At 47.8% G+C, this 24297-nt stretch overlaps 1 protein-coding gene across 5 annotated transcripts in view; it reads left to right on the forward strand.

The window, feature by feature from the left end:
• Positions 1 to 24297, forward strand: part of zzz3 (zinc finger, ZZ-type containing 3) — a 167523-nt gene that overhangs the window by 134732 nt on the left and 8494 nt on the right. For all 5 annotated transcript variants that reach the window (XM_072510410.1, XM_072510411.1, XM_072510409.1 and 2 more), the window contains one exon: positions 9328 to 9477. In XM_072510410.1, coding sequence (XP_072366511.1) covers positions 9328 to 9477 — 150 coding nt within the window. The remainder of the gene's footprint in view (positions 1 to 9327; positions 9478 to 24297) is intronic.

A 24297-nucleotide genomic window follows, 5' to 3' on the forward strand; every position in this document is an offset into this window, starting at 1 on the left:
GACGAAACATTCACTTGCAAACACCTTTGTCTTACATGAATGTAACCAGAGTTTTACTCTTACATAAAGCCACAAAATTAAACCCACTTAAATCTATACCTTTCAACAATGCACCCATAGATCATTTAAAACTTCCTGTTTTCCCGACACTATCATGTAGTTACAATTAAGGGGCTTGCACACCGTCCCCCCCCCAATTGACACATTGCAATTGTCAATTCTCATCTCACCACAAATTGCTTTTACATCCCGGTTTTATGAACTTAGGTCATCCCTCGCTAATGTGCTAAATGTAACATAAATTAACAGAGCCACCCCTCCACCTTTTATTCATTTCATGCCGTCCTTAAATGCAGTCTTCAGTATTCAGGTCCCAATCTGTCATCCTGCAGCCACATCTCTAACGGCTATCAGATCGTACTTATTAATTCCTATTTGAGTTATTTTTTAAAAAGGAGGGAGGAGAGAGAAAGCGGGGAATTATAGACCGGTTAGCCTGACATCGGTGGTGGAGAAAATGCTGGAGTCAATTATTGAGGATGAAATAACTGAGCATTTGGAAAGCGGGGACCGGATCAGTCCAAGTCAGCATGGATTTACTAAAGGGAAATCATGCTTGACACATCTTCTGGAATTTTTTGAGAATGTGACCAGTAGAGTGGACAAGAGTGAACCAGTGGATGTTGTGTGTCTGGACTTTGAAAAGGCTTTTGACAAGGTCCCACACGAGATTAGTGAGCAAAATTAAAGCTTGTGGTATTGGGGATGTTAATGTATTGACATGGATGGGGAACTGGTCGGCAGACAGGAAGCAGAGAGTGGGAATAAACGGGTCCTTTTCAGAGCGGTGGACAGTGACTGGTGGTGTGCCGCAGGGTTCATGCTGGGACCAGCTGTTCACAATATACATTAATGATTTGGACGAAGGAATTGCATGCAACATCACCAAATATGCAGACGACGCTAAGCTGAGTGGCAGTGTGTGCTGTGAGGAGGATTCAAAGAGGCTGCAGGGTGACTTAGGCAGGCTGGCAGAGTGGGGAAATTCTTGGCAAATGCAATATAATGTGGGTAAATCTTTTTTTTAATAAATAAATTTAGAGTGCCCAATTCATTTTTTCCAATTAAGGGACAATTTTAACGTGGCCAGTCCACCTACCCTGCACATTTTTGGGCTGTGGGGGCGAAACCCACGCAAACACAAGGAGAATGTGCAAACTCCACACGGACAGTGACCCAGAGCCGGGATCGAACCTGGGACCTCGGTGCCGTGAGGCAACAGGACTATCCCACTGTGCCACCATGCTGCCCATGTGGGTAAATCTGAGGTTATCGGAGGTCGGTACATCATGGTTAGTGGGAAGCTGGAAGGGCTGCCGGTGGTACTCGTGAATATTTGCGCGCCAAACTGGGGTGATGTGGAGTTTATAAGGAGGATGTTGGGGAAGATCGCGGATCTGGACTCCCATAAGCTGGTCATGTTGTGGGGGCGGGGGGCTTCAACACAGTCTTTGACCCAAGACACGGTCAAGCTCAAGGACAGGTAGGGTGCCAGCAATGGCAAAGGAGCTAAAGGGGTTGATGGAGCAGATGGGGGGAGTGGACCCATGGAGGTATGGGTGGCCGAGAGTGAAGGAGTTCTCTTTCTACTCACACGCACATAAGGTGTACCCCCGGATCGACTTTTTCATCCCGAACAAGGCTTTACTGACGGGGGTAGTGGACACTGAGTACTCAGCGATCACGGTCTCAGGTCATGCCCTGCACTGGGTGGACTTACAGGTGAGCAAGGAGTGAGGCCAGCGCCAGTATTGGAGATTGGATGTCGGACTGTTAGCGGATGAGGTGGTGTGCGGGCGGGTGAGGAAATGCATCCAGAACTATCTGGAAGTTAATGACACGGGGGAAGTCTCAGTTGCAATGGTCTGGGAGGCGTAGAAGACGGTGATCAGAGGGGAGCTGATTTTGATACGGGCCCACAGGCGGAAGGTAGATAGAGCAGAGACGGATCGACTGATAGGGGACATACTTCAGGTCGACAGGAGATTTGCAGAGACCCCAGAGGCAGGGTTTTTAAGGGAACGACGGAGGTTACAGGTGGAGTTTGGCTTGCTAACTACAGGGAAGGCGGTGGAGCAGCTGAGGAAGGCGAGGGGGGTGATATGAGTATGGAGAGTAGGTCAGCAGAATGCTTGCACAGCAGCTTAGAAAGAGGGAGGCAGCTAGGGAGATTGGGAAAATGAAGGACAGAGACGGGAACTTGGTTGGAGATTCAGCAGGGGTTAACGACGTTCAAGGAATTTTATAGCAGGCTATACGAGTCCAGCTGGGCCAGAAGGGATGAGGCAACTCTTAGGGGAGCTGAGGTTCCCGAAGGTGGAGGAAGGGCTGGGGGCCCCGATTGGAATTGAAGAAATAGCAGCAGGGCTGAAGGCCATGCAGTCGGGTAAAGCCCCAGGACCGGTCGGGTACCCAGTGGAGTTTTATAGAAAGTTCTCTGGGATGCTGGGGTCGCTGCTGATGAGGACATTTAATGAGGCAAGGGAGAGGGAGGGGCTTCCCCCGACGATGACACAGGCCACGATCTCACTGATCTTGAAGCGGGAGAAGGACCCGGAGCTATGCGGTCCTACAGGCCGATCTCCTTATTAAATGTTGACGCCAAAATCTTGTCCTCCAGGATCAGAGACTGCGTTCCAGATGTGATTGGGGAGGACAAGACGGGATTTGTTAAGGGCAGGCAGTTGGCGGCCAACGTGAGAAGACTGTTGAATGTGATCATGGTGTCCCCAGAGGGTAGGGACGTAGAGGTAGTGGTCGCAATGGACGCAGAGAAGGCCTTTGATCGGGTGGAATGGATCTATCTGTGGGGGGTGCTGGGGTGGTTTGGGTTTGGACAGGGCTTCATCGACTGGGTTAGGCTGCTGTATCAGGTGCCTGTGGCGAGTGTACGGACAAATAGGTTGGCATCGGGCTATTTTAGACTGCACCGGGGGACGAGGCAGGGATGTTCCCTCTCCACACTGCTGTTTGCGCTGACCATAGAGCCACTGGCAATTGCGCTGAGAGCCTCAAGGGGCTGCTTCGGGGAGGGGTGGAACACAGAGTCTCGCTCTACGCAGCTGACCTCCTATACGTTTCTGACCCACTAGAGGGGATGGGAGAAATTGAGGATTCTGGGGGAATTTGGCCAGTTTTCGGGTTATAAATTGAACATGGGGGGGAAAAAGCGAGATGTTCGCGATCCACGCAACGGGCAGGAGAGGCGTCTGGGGGAGTTGCTGTTTAGAGTGGTAGGGGGAACCTTTCGTTATCTAGGCATCCAGGTGGTACGGGAAAGTGAACGGCTACATGAGCTAAATTTGACCCGACTGGTGGACCAAATGAAGGAAGACTTCCGAAGGTGAGACGTGCACCCGCTATCACTGGCTGGGAGGGTACAGACAGTGAAAATGAGGGTCCTCCCGAGATTCCTGTTTGTTTTTCAGTGTCTCCCCATCTTTACTCCACGGGCCTTTTTTAAACGGGTAAACAAGGTGATCTCAGGCTTTGTATGGGCGGGCAAGACCCCACAAATAAAAAAAGGGGGTGCTGGAGCGTAGCCGGGGGGAGGGAGGGCGGGCTGGTGCAGCTGAACTTTAGCAATTACTACTGGGTGGCAAATATAGCCATGATTAGGAAGTTGGGGGGGTGGGAGTTGGTGTGGGAGTGAGTAGAGGCGGCATCAGGTAAGGACACGAGTTTGGGGGCATTGGTAACGGCACCTCTGCTATTCCCGCCGGCACGGTACTCCACCAGCCCCGTTGTGGTGGCGGTCCTGAGAGTCTGGGGGCAATGGAGGAAACGTGTGGGAGCAGAGGGAGCATCGGTTTGGTTTCCAATCTGTGATAATCACCGGTTTGCCCCGGGGAGGCTGGATGGAGGGTTTTGGAGATGGCAAAGAGCAGGGATCGAGAGGATGGGAGATCTGTTCATAGAGGGGAGCTTTCCCTGCCTGAGGGAGTTGAAGGAGAAATTTGAATTTACGGGGGGGGGTTGAGTTTAGGTACCTGCAGGCATGGGACTTCCTACGTAGGTAGGTCTCAACCTTCCCGCTCCTACCACCAAGGGGGTTACAGGACAGGGTAGTTTCCAGAATGTGGGTGGGAGAGGGGAAGGTTTCGGACATCTATAAAGAACTCATGGGGTCAGAGGAAACGCAGACCAAGGAGCTGAAACACAAATGGGAAGAGGAGTTAGGAGGAGAGATAGAGGATGGTCTCTGGCCGGATGCGTTGAGTAGAGTCAACGTGTCCACTTCATGGCTCAGCCTGATACAATTTAAGGTCGTTCACCGGGCACACATGACAGTGGCCCGGATGAGCAAATTCTTTGGGATAGAAGACAGGTGTGCGCGAGGGCCAGCGAACCATGTTCATATGTTCTGGGCATGCCCGAAGCTTGGGGGATTCTGGCAGGGGTTTGCGGATGTCATGTCCAAGGTATTAAAAACAAGGATGGCGATTTTTGGAGTGTCGGAGGATCCGGGAGTCCAGGAGGAGAAAGAGGCAGACGTTCTGGCATTTGCCTCCCTGGTGGCCCGGAGATGGATACTACTAGCTTGGAGGGACTCAAAGCCCCTGAAGTCAGAGACCTGGCTCACTGACATGGCTAGCTTTCTCTGTCTGGAGAAAATCATGTTCGCCCTGAGAGGGTCAATGTCAGCGTTCGTCCAGAAGTGGCAGCCATTCGTCGACTTAGAGAAAATTAACCGTCAGCGGAGAAGGGAGGGGGGTGGTTTAGCTTAGATTAGTGTGTAAGAAAGGTGGGACCTGTGAGGGAGGAAGACGGCCTTTGCAGTATGTTTATATTTGTATGTACACTGTTTCTTCTGTTACTGTTACAAAATCACAGACCTCAATAAAATGTTTTATTAAAAAAAATGTGAGGTTATCCACTTTGGTGGCAAAAACAGGAAGGTTGATTATTATCTGAATGGTGGCAGTTTAGGGAAAGGGGAAGTGCAACGAGACCTGGATGTCATGGTGGAACAGTCGCTGAAGGTTGGCATGTAGGTACAGCAGGCGGTGAGGAAAGCTAATGGAATGCTGGCCTTCATAGCGAGAGGTTTTGAGTATAGGAGTAGGGATGTCTTGCTGTAGTTATACACGGCCTTGGTGAGACTACACCTTGAGTATTGTGTGCAGTACTGGCCTCCTAGTTTGAGGAAGGACATTCTTGTTATTGAAGGTGTCCAGCAAAGGGTCACCAGACTAATTCCTGGGATGGCAGGATTGACACATGAAGAAAGACTGGGTCGACTAGACTTGTACTCACTAGAGTTTAGAAGAATGAGAGGGGATCTCATAGAAACATATAAAATCCTGATGGGACTGGACAGGTTAGTTGTGGGAAGAATATTCCTGATGTTGGGGACGTCCAGAACTAGGGGTCACAGCCTAAGAATAAGCCACTCAGGATTGAGATGAGGGAGGACTTCTGTGAACTTGTGGAATTTTCTGCCACATGAAGCTGTTGGGGCCAGTTCGTTGGATATGGTCAAGAGGGAGCCGGGTGTGGTCCTCACGGCTAAAGGCACCAAGGGATATGGAGAGAAAGTGGGAGTGGGATACTGAATTTGCATGATCAGACATGATATTGAATGGTGGTGCAGGCTCGAAGGGCCGAATTTCCTACTCCACCTATTTTCTATGGACCTATGTTTCTACAGTTGGTGAGATAGAGTATTGTGTACAGTATTAGCCTCCTAATTCAAGAAAGGATGTAAATGTGTTCGAAGCAGTTCAGAGAAGATTCATTCAACTGACACCTGGGATGGAGGTGTGTTATCTTATTAAGAAAGGTTGGGCAATCTGGGTCTGTATCCATTACAGTTTGGAAGGTTTTGAGGTGATTTTATTTGAACAGATAAGATGCTGAGGGAACTTGGCAGGATAGATGCTGAAAGGATGTTCCCTTTGGGGGAGAGACTAGAATTAGGGGACAGTTCAGTCTCCCATTTAAGACCGAGATGAGGGGAATTTTTCTCTCTCAGTCTTCCCCAGAGAGCAGCAGAGGCAGGATCATTGAATAGTTTTTAAGGCAGAGGTAGATAGATTATTCACTAACAACGGAGTCCAAAGCTAGAATGTGGAGTTGAGGCCACAGATCTGGCAGAGCAGGTTTGAGGGGCCGAATGGCGTACTCGTCATTTGTATGTTCCAGTGTTGTGCCTAAAACTTTGGGTGTGATTTATGGTCATTTAGAATTGGTGTAAACGCTGGAAACCTGTGTCCTCTGGCCTTTTATATGAGGTTGAAGTCGCGTCAATGAGCTTAAGTGTGCTAAAGCAGTGAAGCAATGATTGAGGAAATTCACATCCAGTGGAATTAAACTGATGTAGAAGAGTTAGAGGTGGCACAATGTTGAGCACTGCTGCCTCACAGCCCTGAGGGCCGGGTTTCGATCCCGGCCCTGTGTGGAGCTTGCAGCTTCTCCCCCTGTCTGTGTAGGTCTCACCCCCACAACCCAAAGATGTGCAGGATAGGGGGATTGGCCACGCTAAATTGCCCCTTAATTGGAAAAAAATAATTGGTTACTTCAAATCAAAACAAAAAAAAAAGTCCAGCCAAATTTCCTGAAGTGAGTGGAGGGAGGAATCTTCACTTTTATACCAGAACTTCCCAGGTCATTGTTGAGTTGACCAGTTTACATGCTTCAGTAATTAAATACATAGCATTGTAAGTTTATATATTTATTAATTATGCTCTTTAGATTATTCAGCTTCAAATTGCAAACGTTGAATGGAAATAAATTCAAATGGGAACTAATTTGCTGCAGCTTAAGGAGTGACGTTGTGTATTCGGAATTATGATAATATTTCTGAGAAATGTGAAGAATATTTCGGGGAACGATGTCATACATGGTATAATCTTGATTACCTTCTAATGGAGGTTGTTTAGCATAGAATTATACAGGTCGAGAGCTGACCTCAACCTAAGTGATTGAAACACCAGATCAAAACAATTCTTTGCTAGAGGGTAGAAATCAAGCTAGCAACTTGTGCCAGCACTTTTTGTTTTTATCATCATCTTATTCCTGATGCCTTATTCAGTGAGTCATAGAATCATAGAATTTACAGTGCAGAAGGAGGCCATTCGGCCCATCAAGTCTGCATCGGCCCCTGGAAAGAGCACCCTACTTAAGCCCACACCTCCACCCTATCCCTATAACCCCACCTAACCTTTTTTATTTGGACACTTAATTTATCATGGCCAATTCACCTAACCCGCACATCTTTGGATTGTGGGAGGAAACCGGAGCACCCGGAGGAAACCCACGCAGACACATGGAGAACCTGCAGACTCCGCACAGACAGTGACCCAAGCCGTGAATCGAACCTGGGACCCTGGAGTTGTGAAGCAAATGTACTAACCACTGTGCTACCGTGCTGCCCACAACTTTACAGCAGTCACTGCTGTAAAGTGGACTTTGGCTGAGAATAAGAGAGGAATACAGCTGTGGATCACCCCCTCCCCCCTAACCTGATAGGATATCCTGCCATTCATGATCCAGGATTTCAAGTGAATAACGGCCACTTCCTGGTTATCGGAGTTTACATCAAGAGACTTGGAGATATTTGGAGAAAACTGGCAAAAGAAAAGCAAACATTTTTTGGTTATCATTGGGAAGTACTCCTGACTACATGCAATAAACCACCCCACTGAGCATGTCAGCATATTGCTTTGAAGTTGCTCTCTGATACTAAAGCTATACTTTTAGTCTCCAAACCTATTATAAATGTCTTCCTCATTCTTCTTTTGCATTCCAACTTCAATTTATACGTGTCCTTAATTTGCGTTTTTTGTTTTACATTTCTTCCATGTTCTTTCCATATAGCCAGTTAATTGATTACATTTTCTTCTCTGTTGAATATTGTGTTTGCCAGCACACTGCCTGTGGTTATGCGAGCCGCACTGTTCTACGTCATAGCTGATTTCTTGCTAATACGCTTTTTTGAAAAGAAAGATAATTATGCTTGATTAAAATGTAGACGGTTATTGTTTTGCATACAGTGCCCAGGTACTGACATGGGTTTAAAGGAGGGATATGTTTTTTGTGACAAAAATAATTGATGTAGAAAATGACCTCCACTTGTTTAAATCTAATCTGCCATGATTGTGATGTGCTCAGTCTGGCCCTGATTGGAATGGAATGCATTATAACAAAAGTGTTGATGCAGTGCCGCTTTTCCAAACTTGTTACCAGCACATTCTAAGCACAATTGTTACTCCTGGGATGGCTTTGATTCATTTGCATCACTCTCACCTCAATACTAGCATTCAGCAGCAGTTCTGAGGAAGTGCTGGAATGTTAGAGGCACTTTTCAGATAACATATTCTGCCTTTCAGATCAATGTAAAGCATTTGCATGGTACATTTAAAGAAGCAAAAGGAATTGTCCTGATTAACACTCTAACCCAATGATACAAAACAGACATAACCATTCATTCATTTCCTGTGTACAAATTTATTAGCGCAATTGTTTACATAACAACAGTGACCACTTTAACAGTAATTAATGAGTGGTAAAGGCGCTCACATATTCTGAGCGCTACATAAATGTAAGCTCTCTAAGAACCTTCTGTTATAGAAAATAGAAAATACAGCACAGAACAGGCCCTTCGGCCCACGATGTTGTGCCGAACCTTGTCCTAGATTAAGAACAAATTTATCTACATCATTCTAACGTAATCCATGTAACTATCCAATAGCCGCTTGAAGGTCCCTAATGTTTCCGACTCCCAACTACTTCCACAGGCAGTGCATTCCACACCTCCACTACTCTCTGGGTAAAGAACCTACCTCTGGCATCCCCCTATATCTTCCACCATTCACCTTACATTTATGTACCCTTGTAATGGTTGTTCTACCTGGAGAAAAAGTCTCTGACTGTCTACTCCATCTATTCCCCTGATCATCTTATAAACCTCTGTCAAGTCTCCCCTCATCCTTCTCTGTTCTAATGAGAAAAGGCCTAGCACCCTCAACCTTTCCTCGTAAGACCTACTCTCCATTCCAGGAGGTGCCAACATCACTGGCCAGTCAGCCTAGTAAATGTTAAGGAGGTCAGCACTGGGAACACTCGGGCCAATCAATATTTGTGGAGAGAGGTAGCAAGTTAATGTTTCAGGTGGGTTAGAAAAGGAGGGCCCAGATCTGAATAATAGATTGTCTGGTCTCTCCCACAGACGCTGACTGACCAGTTGAGTGTTTCCAGCATTCTTAGTTCTTCAGGGAATAAATGAGACTAAATTTGTGGCGCTTTTCTCCCCTTTTGACACTCCAGTCTTCAAATAGGCGGCAGCACCCCCTCAACAAGCATCTCTTCCGGCCGTCCACCTTCATGACGTCGCACGAACCTCCCGTCTACATGGATGATGAAGATGACAGAAGCAGCTTCTATGGTAGTCAGCTTGATGCAGCCGAAGAGGTCTCGGTAAGTTCCCCTCCACACAGGCCGGCCCCGAATTTGCTGGAGTGGGCCATCTTGCACCACGGCTCTGTCAGAATTCTCCCTTTTATCTCAGAAAACGGTTGTGCTGCAAATTGCTGGTAACAGGAGCGCTTTGGGACCTGGGTGAAAAGATGGGGTCAACAGCATATTTTCTTTACCAGTGAGACATAAGAATAGACAAGGGAGCTGGAAGGACAGAAGGTGGGTGAATTATAGTTAGACAATAAAAAGAGGGGAAATATAGTGGAAGAGGGAAAAGAGTGGCAAAGTAAGAATTTTAATTTCACACTTTGTCAATCTCAGCTACTTCCGACCAGTAGGAGCGAAAATTCAAATTTTGAACATAGAACATACAGTGCAGAAGGAGGCCATTCGGGCCCATCGAGTCTGCACTGACCCACTTAAGCCCTCACCCTATCCCCGTAACCCAATAACCCCTCCTAACCTTTTTGGTCACTAAGGGCAATTTATCATGGCCAGTCCACCTAACCTGCACATCTTTGGACTGTGGGAGGAAACCAGAGCACCCGGAGGAAACCCACGCAGCCACGGGGAGAACGTGCAGACTCCGCAGAGACAGTGACCCAGCGGGGAATCGAACCTGGGACCCTGGTGCTCTGGAGCCACAGTGCTATCCACTTGTGCTACCGTGCTGCCCTCTTTGAGGTGTAATCTTTCTGGGCCAGGAAGATTGATTGACATTTCAGGAACCCAATTCCTCATAAAAAGATACCAGGCTTAACATAGAACATTACAGCGCAGTACAGGCCCTTAGGCCCTCGATGTTGCGCTGACCTGTGAAACCACTCTAAAGCCCATCTACACTATTCCCTTATCGTCCATATGTCTATCCAATGACCATTTGAATGCCCTTAGTGTTGGCGAGTCCACTACTGTTGCAGGCAGGGCATTCCACGCCCTTACTACTCTGAGTAAAGAACCTACCTCAGACATCTGTCTTGTATCTATCTGCCCTTAATTTAAAGCTATGTCCCCTCGTGCGAGACATCACCATCCGAGGAAAAAGGCTCTCACTATCCACCCTATCCAATCCTCTGATCATCTTGTATGCCTCAATTAAGTCACCGCTTAACCTTCTCTCTAACGAAAACAGCCTCAAGTCCCTCAACCTTCCCTCATAAGATCTTCCCTCCATACCAGGCAACATTCTGGTGAATCTCCTCTGCACCCTTTCCAATGCTTCCACATCCTTCCTATAATGGGGCGACCAGAATTGCACGCAATACTCCAAATGCGGCCGCACCAGAGTTTTGTACAGCTGCAACATGACCTCATGGCTCCGAAACTCAATCCCTCTACCAATAAAATCGTAACACACCTTACGCCTTCTTAACAACCCTCTCAACCTGGGTGGCAACTTTCAGGGATCTATGTACATGGGCATCGAGATCTCTCTGCTCATCCACACTACCAAGAATCTTACCATTAGCCCAGTACTCTGTCTTCCTGTTATTCCTTCCAAAATGAATCACCTCACACTTTTCTGCATTAAACTCCATTTGCCACCTCTCAGCCCAGAGCTGCAGCTTAACATATCGCACTGAATTTAATTGGCAATTAATGGAGAAATGCAGTAACGTCATTAAACTCACAGGGGGTTTGATGGCAAGGAACTGTTTTCATGAGGCTAACTTTTGGCAATTCACGATTAAAGGAGCATCCATTCCTCGCAGTAAATTACAGGATGATGCACATGTTCGCAAGAAGAATTACCACTTTACACTGCGCTGGAGTGAGAGGGTGATGCTGAGGGTCGGGTTCCTTTAGTTTATGCCCGGTAAATGTTTTCACTTTTAAGGAAAGCACCTTTAAAGCCTGTTGCCTTTAATTACTGAAGTTTGTATTGTGTAAGATTTATTACTCAATGTTTCACTTCATATATCTACGTTACTGGTTTGACCAGTTTACGGAGACTGTATCAGTTATTGAAGAAAGATCCACCATTTGGGACACAGGTGAGGACGAATTTCCTGACTCAGATGGTTGCCAAACTTTGGCATTCCAGAGAGCAGTGAATGCTCAGTCAATGGGTATTCAAGACCGAGATCAATAGATTTCAGGACATAAAGGAACTAATGAGTTATGAAAGGGCTGGAAAATGAACTTTGACATACAAATTCAACAGTGATCTTAACATATGGTGCAACAGGTTCAAGGTGCCTGATGGCCTAGTCTTCTATTTTTATGACCCTGTATGCATTTTCCTTTTCTGATCTTCATTCTGTTCAAATTGAGATTTACTGTACTGCGTCCAGTTCTAACTCATTCTTTCCTGGGACCATGTGATAATGGCCACATAATATATCCAATTAATTTCTCACATAAGGAAGTGAAAAGTTATCACATTTCTCACAGAGCAACACTATTCAAGATGCATTCAAGGTTAACTCATGACTTGGCATCAAGAATGCCCCGAAAAGGTCTCACAAATCAGATAATCACTTTTGTACTCATTTTACCTCATTGGCAGTTTAAATGTCAATAATTACGTAGCTCTTTTGACAATGACCACGAGACCCAGATCGTCAGCCAGAGGAAACAGCCTCTCGGCCTTTATTCTGTCAAGACGGTAAAGAATTTCACACATTGCAATGCAATTCTGATTCTCTGAGCACCAGAAAATACAGTCCCATTTTACTCGATCTCTCCTCATAAGACAATCCTCTTACCCCAAAAGTCAATCAGTGCACACTTTTTGCACCCACCCCAAGGCAGGCTTTTCCTTCCTGAAGCAAGGAGACTGAAACCGTACACAATACACCAGGCATGGTCTCACAAAAACCCTGTGTAATTGAAGCAAGTCTTGTACCACAACCCCTTGCTATAAAGACTGACATACCTTGTATCTTTCTAATTGCTGCTGCACCTGCATGTCAACTTAAAGTGACTTGTATACAAGCACCCTCACATCCTTGAATATTAACATCTTCCTCTAGTTTTTTAGCCTTTTAAAAAAACATTTTGCTTTAATTTCACACTCCTCCACGTTATACTTCATCTGTCACTTCTGTGATCAATAACTATGTCCTTTTGCATTCTCTTGCCAGTCTCTTCACAGCTTGCTTCCCAATCTAGCTTTGCATCTGGAGCTTAAGAATGAATGAGCACTGAGAAATTTTCAGCTTTCAGAATATGAAATTTATTTGTGTGTGTGTAATTGGATAGCTCTTACATAAAACCAGCACAGGCACAATGGATTGGTTGGTTTCTTCTTCCATGTGATGCAGGTGTCGCCATTGTTACCAATTCCTATTTGTCCTTGGGGACCCAGCACAGATTCCTGTGATACGTCACTGGACATTGGCTTCCAGTCACTAAAGCAGCTGTCTGTCATCACCCTCTGTCTGTACAACTAAGCCAATTTTGAATCCACCATATCAAATTACATTGTATCCCATGTGCACTTGCCTTCTTTATAAGTCTCCCATGATGGACCTTGTCAAAGGCTTTGCTGAAATTCATATAAACCACATAAACTGCACTGCCTCCATCTACACACCTGGCCACCGCCTTAAAAAATTCAAATCGAATTTGTTAAGACATGACCTCCCTCTGACTTAGCCATGCTGACTGTTCCTGATCAAACCTTGCCTCTCCAAGTGGTCATGATGCGGTGATGCTGGAGTTGGACTGGGGTGGGCACAGTAAGAAGTCTTACAACACCAGGTTAAAGTCCCAACAGGTTTGTTTCGAATCACTAGCTTTCAGAGTGTAGCTCCTTCCTCAGGTGAGTGAAGAGTTGGGTTACACAAACACCTATATAGACAAAGTCAATGCTGTAACACGATACTTTGAATGCGAGTCTTTGCAGGTAATTACGTTTTTACAGGTCCAAACCGTGCGACTGGAGAGGGGGATAATCACAGGTTAAAGAGGTGTGAATTGTCTCAAGCCAGGACAATTGGTAGGATTTTGCAAGCCCAGAACAGATGGTTCGAGGTGAAAGTAATGAGACATGAATCCAAGGTCCCGGTTGAGGCCGTACTCATGCATGCGGAGCTCGGCGATCCTGCGTTGTCGCGCGTCCTGAATCACGACAATCACGAGGCAGAAATGTTCCCTTCCAGTCGGGGAACACTTCAGCAGTCAAGGGCATTCAGCCTCCGATCTTCGGGTAAACGTTCTCCAAGGCGAACTTCAGGACACACGACAGCGCAGAATCGTTTCCTGCCATACCTTGTCACTCACAATGTCAATTTGTTCAAGAACCTTGCAGTCTCTCCCCGAGTTCCATATCTACATACTAATTTTCTTGGGGTGTACGGAGTGTCTCGCTTTGCCATATCAGAGGGCAGTTAGGAGTCACCACATTGCTGTGGATCTGGAGTCACATGTAAGCCAGACCAGTTAAGGATGGCAGATTTCCTTCCCTAAAGGACATTTGTGAACTAAATGAATTTTTCCAACAATTGACTATTTTTTCATGGTCACCATTTCTAAGACTAACTTTTCAATTCTACATTGTTAATTGGATTTAAATTCTACCAGCTGCCATGGTAATATTTGGAGCCCTTACCCCAGAACACTAACCTGGGCTTCTGGATTAATAGTTCAGCGACATTACTGTCTCCTCCCAGTGGTTCTATTCTGATTTATACATAGGTGTATATACGTACACATGCACATGTATTTTTTTGTGTGTATGTGTGTGGGTGTTGGAAAATGCGAAGTTGTTCACTTTGGCAGAAAAAAATAAAAGAGCAAAGTATTACTTAAATGGAGAACAGCTGCAAAATTCCTATGTACAGAGGGTTCAAGGTGTTTTAGTGCATGAATCACAAAGTTCGTACAGCAAGTAATTAAGAAGGCTAATGGAATGCTATCCTTTATTACAAGACGAATTGAACTTAAAAGTAAAGATGTTGTGCTTCAGTTATAGAGGGCATTGGTACGACCACATCGCAAATATTTTTGGTCTCTTTATTTAAGGAAGGATGTAAATGCGTCGGAGGAGTGAAAGCTTTTTGGCGGTAGGCAGGTATGTGGGGTTGAAGTTACAATTAGATCAGCAATTATTGAATGGTGAACAGGGCTGAGGGACCTCCTTCGTTCATGATTAATAAGGGGATAAGGGGTTATGGGGAGAAGGCAGGAGAATGGGTATGAGAAAATATCAGCCATGATTGAATGGTGGAGCAGACTCGATGGGCCAAGTGGCCTAATTGTGCTCCTATATCTTATGGTTCATATGTTCATATGTAGGCAGTTCAGAGGAGGTTTACTGAATTGGTACGTGGAATGAGCAGGTGGTCTTGTGAAGAAAGGTTAGACAGACTGGGCTGGTTTCCACTGGAGTTTAGAAAAGTTGAGGGGTGACTTGATTGAGGTATATATGATCCTGAATGCTCTTGATAAAATGGATTGGATTTGTTTATTGTCACGTGTACCAAGGTACAGTGAAAAGTATTTTTCTGCGAGCAGCTCAACAGATCATTATGTACATGGGAAGAAAAGGAAATACATAATAGGGCAACAGAAGGTACACAATGTAACTACATAAACACTGGCATCGGGTGAAGAATACAGGGGTGTAGTGCTAATCAGGTCAGTCCATAAGAGGGTCGTTTAGGAGTCTGGTAACAGCGGGAAATAAGCTGTTTTTGAGTCTGTTCGTGCGTGTTCTCAGACTGTTGTACCTCCTGCCAGAATGGAAGAAGTTGGAAGAGTGAGTAAGCCGGGTGGGAGGGGTCTTTGATTATGCTGCCCGCTTTCCCCAGGCAGCGGGGGGTGTAGATGGAATCAATAGATGGGAGGCAGGTTCGTGTGATGGACTGGGCTGTGTTCACGACTCTCTGAAGTTTCCTGCGGTCTTGGGCCGCGCAGTTGCCATAACAGGCTGTGATGCAGCCAGATAGGATGCTTTCTATGGTGGATCTGTAAAAATTGGTAAGAGTTAATGTGGACATGCCGAATTGCCTTAGTTTCCTGAGGAAGTTTTTTTTTTTTTTAAATATTTTATTGAAAATTTTTGGTCAACCATCACAGTACATTGTGTATCCTTTACACAATAATATAACATTATAAGTAACAATGACCTGTTTTATAAACAAAGAATAAATAATATATAACAAAAACGAAAACTAAAACTAAATGGCAACTGCCTTGTCTCAGATAAACACACTCCAAAAATATGATTTAACAGTCCAATATACAATTATTTATAGCAACGACCTATACATATTATACATATATATTAATATATATATTAACAACCCTGAGAGTCCTTCTGGTTCCTCTCTTCTCTCCCCCCCCCCCCCCCCCCCGGGCTGTTGCTGCTGCCTTCTTCTTTTCCATTCCCTCTATCTTTCTGTGAGGTATTCGACGAACGGTTGTCACCGCCTGGTGAACCCTTGAGCCGATCCCCTTAGGACGAACTTAATCCGTTCCAGCTTTATAAACCCTGCCATGTCATTTATCCAGGTCTCCACCCCCGGGGGCTTGGCTTCCTTCCACATCAACAGTATCCTGTGCCGGGCTACTAGGGACGCAAAGGCCAAAACATCGGCCTCTCTCGCCTCCTGCACTCACGGCTCTTGTGCAACCCCAAATATAGCCAACCCCCAGCTTGGTTCGACCTGGACCCCCACTACTTTCGAAAGCACCTTTGTCACCCCCACCCAGAACCCCTGTAGTGCCGGACATGACCAGAACATGTGGGTGTGATTCGCTGGGCTTCTCGAGCATCTCGCACACCTATCCTCTACCCCCAAAAATTTACTGAGCCGCGCTCCAGTCATATGCGCCCTGTGTAACACCTTAAATTGAATCAGGCTTAGCCTGGCACACGAGGACGATGAGTTTACCCTACTTAGGGCATCCGCCCACAGCCCCTCCTCAATCTCCTCCCCCAGCTCTTCTTCCCATTTCCCTTTCAGCTCATCTACCATAATCTCCCCCTCGTCCCTCATTTCCCTATATATATCTGACACCTTACCGTCCCCCACCCATGTCTTTGAGATCACTCTGTCCTGCACCTCATGCGTCGGGAGCTGCGGGAATTCCCTCACCTGTTGCCTCGCAAAAGCCCTCAGTTGCATATACCGGAATGCATTCCCTTGGGGCAACCCATATTTCTCGGTCAGCGCTCCCAGACTTGCGAACTTCCCATCCACAAACAGATCTTTCAGTTGCCGTCTTTCCCCTATGCCGTCTCCACTGTCCCCAAATTTTCAAAGTCGTCACCACCACCGGGCTTGTGGTGTATTTCTTCGGTGAGAACGGCAATGGGGCTATCACCATAGCTTGTAGGCTAGTCCCCCTACAGGACGCCCTCTCCAATCTCTTCCACGCCGCTCCCTCCTCTTCTCCCATCCACTTACTCACCATTGAGATATTGGTGGCCCAGTAGTACTCACTTAGGCTCGGTAGTGCCAGCCCCCCCCTATCCCTACTACGCTGTAAGAATCCCTTCCTCACTCTCGGGGTCTTCCCGGCCCACACAAAACTCATGATACTCTTTTCGATCCTTTTGAAAAAAGCCTTTGTGATCACCACCGGGAGGCACTGAAACACAAAGAGGAATCTCGGGAGGACTACCATTTTAACCGCCTGCACCCTCCCTGCCAGTGACAGGGATACCATGTCCCATCTCTTGAAGTCCTCCTCCATTTGTTCCACCAATCGCGTTAAATTTAACCTATGCAATGTACCCCAATTCTTGGCTATCTGGATCCCCAAGTAACGAAAGTCCCTCGTTACCTTCCTCAGCGGAAAGTCCTCTATTTCTCTGCTCTGCTCCCCTGGATGCACCACAAACAACTACTTTTCCCCATGTTCAGTTTATATCCTGAGAATTCTCCAAACTCCCGAAGTGTCCGCATTATCTCTGGCATCCCCTCCGCCGGGTCCGCTACATATAACAAGTCATCCGCATACAGAGATACCCGGTGTTCTTCTCCTCTAAGTACTCCCCTCCACTTCTTGGAACCCCTCAGTGCTATTGCCAGGGGCTCAATCGCCAGTGCAAACAATAATGGGGACAGAGGGCATCCCTGCCTTGTCCCTCTATGGAGCCGAAAGTATGCAGATCCCCGTCCATTCGTGACCACACTCGCCACTGGGGCCCTATACAACAGCTGCACCCATCCAACATACTCATCTCCAAAACCAAATCTCCTCAGCACCTCCCACAAATAATCCCACTCCACTCTATCAAATGCTTTCTCGGCATCCATCGCCACCACTATCTCCGCTTCCCCCTCTGGTGGGGGCATCATCATTACCCCTAGCAGCCTCCGTATATTCGTATTCAGCTGTCTCCCCTTCACAAACCTAGTTTGGTCCTCATGGACCACCCTCGGGACACAATCCTCTATCCTCATTGCCATTACCTTGGCCAGAATCTTAGCGTCTACATTTACGAGGGAAATAGGTCTATAGGACCCGCATTGCAGCGGGTCCTTTTCCTTCTTTAGGAGAAGCGATATCGTTGCCTCAGACATAGTCGGGGGCAGCTGTCCCCTTTCCTTTGCCTCATTAAAGGTCCTCATCAGTAGCGGGGCGAGCAAGTCCACATATTTTCTGTAAAATTCAACTGGGAATCCATCTGGTCCCGGAGCCTTCCCCGCCTGCATGCTCCTAATTCCTTTCACTACTTCCTCTATTTCAATCTGTGCTCCCAGTCCCACCCTTTCCTGCTCCTCCACCTTGGGAAATTCCAGCCGGTCCAGAAAGCCCATCATTCTCTCCCTCCCATCCGGGGGTTGAGCTTCGTATAATTTTTTATAAAATGCCTTGAGCACTCCATTCACTCTCTCCGCTCCCCGCTCCATCTCTCCTTCCTCATCCTCACTCCCCCTATTTCCCTCGCTGCTCCCCTTTTCCTCAATTGGTGGGCCAGCAACCTGCTCGCCTTCTCCCCATATTCGTACTGTACACCCTGTGCCTTCCTCCACTGTGCCTCTGCAGTACCCGTTGTCAGCAAGTCAAATTCTACGTGTAGCCTTTGCCTTTCCCTGTACAGTCCCTCTTCCGGTGCCTCCGCATATTGCCTGTCCACCCTCAGAAGTTCTTGCAGCAACCGCTCCCGTTCCCTACTCTCCTGCTTTCCTTTATGTGCCCTTATTGATATCAGCTCCCCTCTAACCACTGCCTTCAGCGCCTCCCAGACCACTCCCACCTGGACCTCCCCATTATCATTGAGTTCCAAGTACTTTTCAGTGCACCCCCTCACCCTTAGACACACCCCCTCATCTACCATTAGTCCCATGTCCATTCTCCAGGGTGGGCGCCCTTCTGTTTCCTCCCCTATCTTCAAGTCCACCCAATGTGGAGCGTGATCCGAAATGGCTATAGCCCTATACTCCGTTCCTCTCACCTTCGGGATCAACGCCCTTCCCAAAACAAAAAATCTATTCGCGAATAGACTTTGTGGACATAGGAGAAAAACGAAAACTCCTTACTCCTAGGTCTGCTAAATCTCCACGGGTCTACTCCTCCCATCTGCTCCATAAAATCTTTAAGCACCTTGGCTGCTGCCGGCCTCCTTCCAGTCCTGGACCTCGACCTGTCCAGCCCTGGTTCCAACACCGTATTGAAATCTCCCCCCATTACCAACTTTCCCACCTCTAGGTCCGGGATGCGTCCTAGCATACGCCTCATAAAATTGGCATCATCCCAGTTCGGGGCATATACGTTTACCAAAACCACCGTCTCCCCCTGTAGTTTGCCACTCACCATCACGTTTGTGCCCCCGCTATCCGCCACTATAGTCTTTGCCTCAAACATTACCCGCTTCCCCACTAATATAGCCACCCCCCTGTTTTTCGCATCTAGCCCCGAATGGAACACCTGCCCCACCCAACCTTTGCGTAGTCTCACCTGGTCTATCAGTTTCAAGTGCGTTTCCTGTAACATAACCACGTCTGCCTTAAGTTTCTTAAGGTGTGCGAGTACCCGTGCCCTCTTTATCGGCCCGTTCAGCCCGCTCACGTTCCACGTGATCAGCCGGGTTGGGGGGCTTTTTACCCCCCCCCCCCCCCTTGTCGATTAGCCATCCCCTTTTTCCAGCTCCTCGCCCGGTTCCCACGCAGCTGTGTCCCCCCCAGGCGGTGCCCCCCCGCCCATCCCACCCCATACCAGCTCCCCCCTCTCCCCAGCAGCAGCAGCCCAATAATTCCCCCATACCAGCTCCCCCCCCCCCCCCCCCGCTAGATCCCCCACTAGCGTAGTTACACCCCCCATGTTGCTCCCAGAAGTCAGCAAACTCTGGCCGACCTCGGCTCCCTCCCCGTGACCTCGGCTCGCACCGTGCGACGCCCCCTCCTTCCTGCTTCCCTATTCCCGCCATGATTATCATAGCGCGGGAACCGAGCCCGCGCTTCCCCCTTGGCCCCGCCCCCAATGGCCAACACCCCATCTCCTCCACCTCCTTTCCTCCCCCCACCACCTCCTGTGGAAGAGAGAAAAGTTACCACATCGCAGGATTAATAACATAAAACTCCTCTTTTTTCCCTTTTTACCCCCCTCTTCGCCCCCCCATACTCGCCCCACCACTTTGTTTCAAACGTTCTTTTTTAAAAATTATTATTAAATAACCCGCTCATTCCAATTTTTCTTCCACGATAAAAGTCCACGCCTCATCCGCCGTCTCAAAGTAGTGGTGCCTCCCTTGATATGTGACCCACAGTCTTACCGGTTGCAACATTCCGAATTTTATCTTCATTTTGTGAAGCACCGCCTTGGCCCGATTCAAGCTCGCCCTCCTTCTCGCCACCTCCGCACTCCAGTCTTGATATACGCGGATCACCGCGTTCTCCCACTTACTGCTCCGTGTTTTCTTTGCCCATCTAAGGACCATCTCTCTATCCTTAAAACGGAGGAATCTCACCACTATGGCTCTAGGAATTTCTCCTGCTCTCGGTCCTCGCGCCATCACTCGGTATGCTCCCTCCACCTCCAGCGGACCTGCCGGGGCCTCCGCTCCCATTAACGAGTGCAGCATCGTGCTCACATATGCCCCGACGTCCGCTCCCTCCGCACCTTCAGGAAGACCAAGAATCCTTAGGTTGTTCCTCCTCGGGTTGTTCTCCAGCGCCTCCAGCCTTTCCACACATCGTTTATGGTGTGCCTCGTGCATCTCCGTCTTCACCACCAGGCCCTGTATGTCGTCCTCATTCTCGGCAGCCTTTGCCTTCACGACCCGAAGCTCCCGCTCCTGGGTCTTTTGCTCCTCCTTTAGCCCTTCGATCGCCTGTAATATCGGGGCCAACAGCTCCTTCTTTCCTTTTTGAGTTCTTCCACGCAGCGTTTCAAGAACTCGTGTTGTTCAGGGCCCCATATTAAACTGCCACCTTCCGACGCCATCTTGGTTTTTGCTTGCCTTCCTTGCCGCTGCTCTAAAGGATCCACTGCAATCCTGCCACCTTCCTCTCCTTTTTTCATCCGTATCCAGGGGGGATTCCCTTCTGGTTCGCCGCACAGTACTTTTAGCCGTTAAAATTGCCGTTGGGGCTCTTATTAAGAGCCCAAAAGTCCGTTCCACCGGGAGCTGCCGAAACGTGCGACTCAGCTGGTCATCGCCGCACCCGGAAGTCCTTTCCTGAGGAAGTATAGGCGTTGTTGTGCTTTCTTGGTGGTAGCGTCGACGTGGGTGGACCAGGACAGATTTTTGGAGATGTGTACCCCTCGGAATTTGAAGCTGCTAACCATCTCCACCTCGGCCTCGTTGATGCTGACAGGGGTGTGTTTAGTACTTTGCTTCCTGAAGTCAGTGACCAGCTCTTTAGTTTTGCTGGCATTGAGGGATAGATTGTTGTCGCTGCACCACTCCACTAAATGGACATGGAAAGGATGTTTCCTCTGGTGGGCGAGCTCAGAACTAGGGGGCATTGTTTTAAAATTTGGGCATGTCTTTTTAGGATAGTGATGGGAAGAAATCTTTTCTCTGAGGATGATGCAGAGGCAGGTAGTGGAGGTGGGATCATTGAATGTTTTTAAGGTAGAGGCAGATTGATTATTGTTCGGCAAGGGAATTGAAGCTTATTGAGGCAAGTTGGGAAGTAGAACATGAAATACAAACAGATCAGCCATGATCTTATCAAATGGTGGAGCAGGCGCAAGGGGCTGAATGGCCTGCTTCTGCTCCTATTTTATATGTAATTATATGCATGGATGTATATAGACTAGAATAGAAGAAAATCCCTACAATGCAGAAGGAGTCTGCACCGGCCCATTGAGTCTGCACCAACCCTCAAAGAACACCCTGCTTAGCCCCACTCCCCCACCCCATCCCCATAACCCAGTAACCTCACCTAACTGTCGGACACTAAGGGGCAGTTCAGCATGGCCAATCCACCTAACCTGCACATCTTTGGACTGTGGAAGGAAACTGGATCACCTTAGGGAAACCCACATAGACATGGGGAGAACGTGTAAACTCCACACAGACAGTCACCCAATTGAACCTGGATCCCTGGCGCTGTGAGGCAACAGTGCTAACCACTGTGCCACCGTGCAGCCCTTTGACAAAGCATGTAACCCTCCATGAAAAAGCAATTCTCCTTTTCCTTACCCTCCATGGCTGTTTTAAGTTGTCAAATCCGTTGGCTGACTCAAATGAATGAATTCGTTTTTTTCCTACTCACTTCATCAAAACCCAGCAAAATTTACAAACTGGAATTTCTCCATTTTGCTTCTGTGCTCCTCAGAAAATAGCCGTTTAACAAGTCTCTCCTCATAACTGCAGATTCCCAACCTTGGTGCCAGCCTCAGTTAACTTACATCCTCTCTCTTCCATTGTTTTATTGTCCTTTCTATAATTAGACACGCAAAAGTGGACACTGCTCTCTCGGAATCTAATCTAACTTGTATCACTTTATCATTGCTTCTCTGCTCTTACTTTGTGCCCCTATTTATAAAACCGTGGCGTTTTTCACCCAAGTTTCCACCGTCCGAAATTAAATAAAGAGGAAATTAATTTTTTACAGTGTGTACAATGCCTTCAAGTCTTTGACTGCAGCTGCACACTCAGTTTGATGATGTTTTTGTTTCTATTTCTTGGAAGACGGTTCCAGAAAATCATGCACAACATTTGAGTACAGTAATCACTTTGATTTCATAGCTGTTTCTGTTTCATTGAACTTCTGAGAGTCTGTTGTCAGTGCCAAGTCGGCAACTGTTTGATACCATCCGCTTTGGTGCAATCTCTCTGGCAATCCAGAGATCGTCGCCTGCTGTGCATCAGGATATAAAATAAGCTGACGTGACCTTCTGTCTTTTATAAAATGTTGTGAAATGATAAATCATATTAGTTATTGCAAAGCAGCCGTGCTGAATGTGCTTCATAACTCGCTGAATGAGACTTTGAGGGATAAAAGCTTTGACTATATAGGATACTGAGTCACCTAAAACCACCCCTCCCCCGCCTGCATCTTCCCTGGGGTATGAAACCTGGTTCCATCTATGCCAGCAGTGTCGATTATTTAATCCAAATGGGGGTTCTTTCAGCATGAGTCAGGACTGAGACTTTCGGCAGGCTGTTGAACTGCTGAAGCATCACCGCTGACCCTGAATTTCACATACACCCATTTTCCAGTTTGGGTCATCGGGATGGGCAGCCACATTCTGTTTTGCCTTTCCATCTTTTTGGTTCCAGCCCGATGGTGGCGGCCTAGCAGAGATGGACCAACTCGGCATGGCCCGGGCGTTGGGCCACTTGCTATCTATTGCTGTTTGGTACTTAAATGGTTAAAAATGTTTCTTTAACGTTCGTTTATATTTATTATCTAAGCATACGAGAGTTTAAAACAATATTTTTTATAGTTGCAGACATGGGTTTTTTGGGAGGAAAAGCAATATTTTACAGAAGAGATTTGGAATTCACATGATAATAGTTGTATATCTCAAATAATGGCAGATTCCAATGCAAATATCGATACAGATCTTAATGATTCACTGTTTAGAGGGAGCCCTGAAAATACTGATACACTGCAAACGCCGGGGGTAACATTACGTTCCACCCTCAACTGGTGAATATTGATACACTTGCCACCCTGCAAACACTGACCCGCTCCCGGGATCACACTGCAGACACTGACCAGCTCCCGGGGTCACCCTGCAAACACTGACCAGCTCCCGAGGTCACCCTGCAAACACTGACCAGCTCCCGGGGTCACCCTGCAAACACTGACCAGCTCCCTGGGACACTCTGCAAACACTGATCAGCTCCCGGGGTTACCCTGCAAACACTGACCAGCTCCCGGGGTCACCCTGCAAACACTGACCAGCTCCCAGGGTCACCCTGCAAACACTGACCAGCTCCCGGGGTTACCCTGCAAACACTGACTCACTCCCGGGGTCACCCTGCAAACACTGACCAGCTCCCAGGGTCACCCTGCAAACACTGACCAGCTCCTGGGGTCACCCTGCAAACACTGACCAGCTCCGGGGTCACTCTGCAAACACTGACCCGCTGCCTGGGTCACCCTGCAAACACTGACCAGCTCCCGGGGTCACTCTGCAAACACTGACCAGCTCCCGGGGTCACTCTGCAAACACTGACCAGCCCCCGGGGTCACTCTGCAAACACTGACCAGCTCCCGGGGTCACTCTGCAAACACTGACCCGCTCCCGGGGTCACCCTGCAAACACTGACCAGCTCCCTGGGACACCCTGCAAACACTGACCAGCTCCCGGGGTCACCCTGCAAACACTGACCAGCTCCCTGGGACACCCTGCAAACACTGACCAGCTCCCGGGATTACCCTGCAAACACTGACTCACTCCCGGGATCACTCTGCAAACACTGACCAGCTCCCGGGGCTACCCTACAAACACTGACCC

Source organism: Scyliorhinus torazame, chromosome 7, assembly GCF_047496885.1.
Source record: "Scyliorhinus torazame isolate Kashiwa2021f chromosome 7, sScyTor2.1, whole genome shotgun sequence".
In the NCBI taxonomy this organism is placed as follows: Eukaryota; Metazoa; Chordata; class Chondrichthyes; order Carcharhiniformes; family Scyliorhinidae; genus Scyliorhinus; species Scyliorhinus torazame.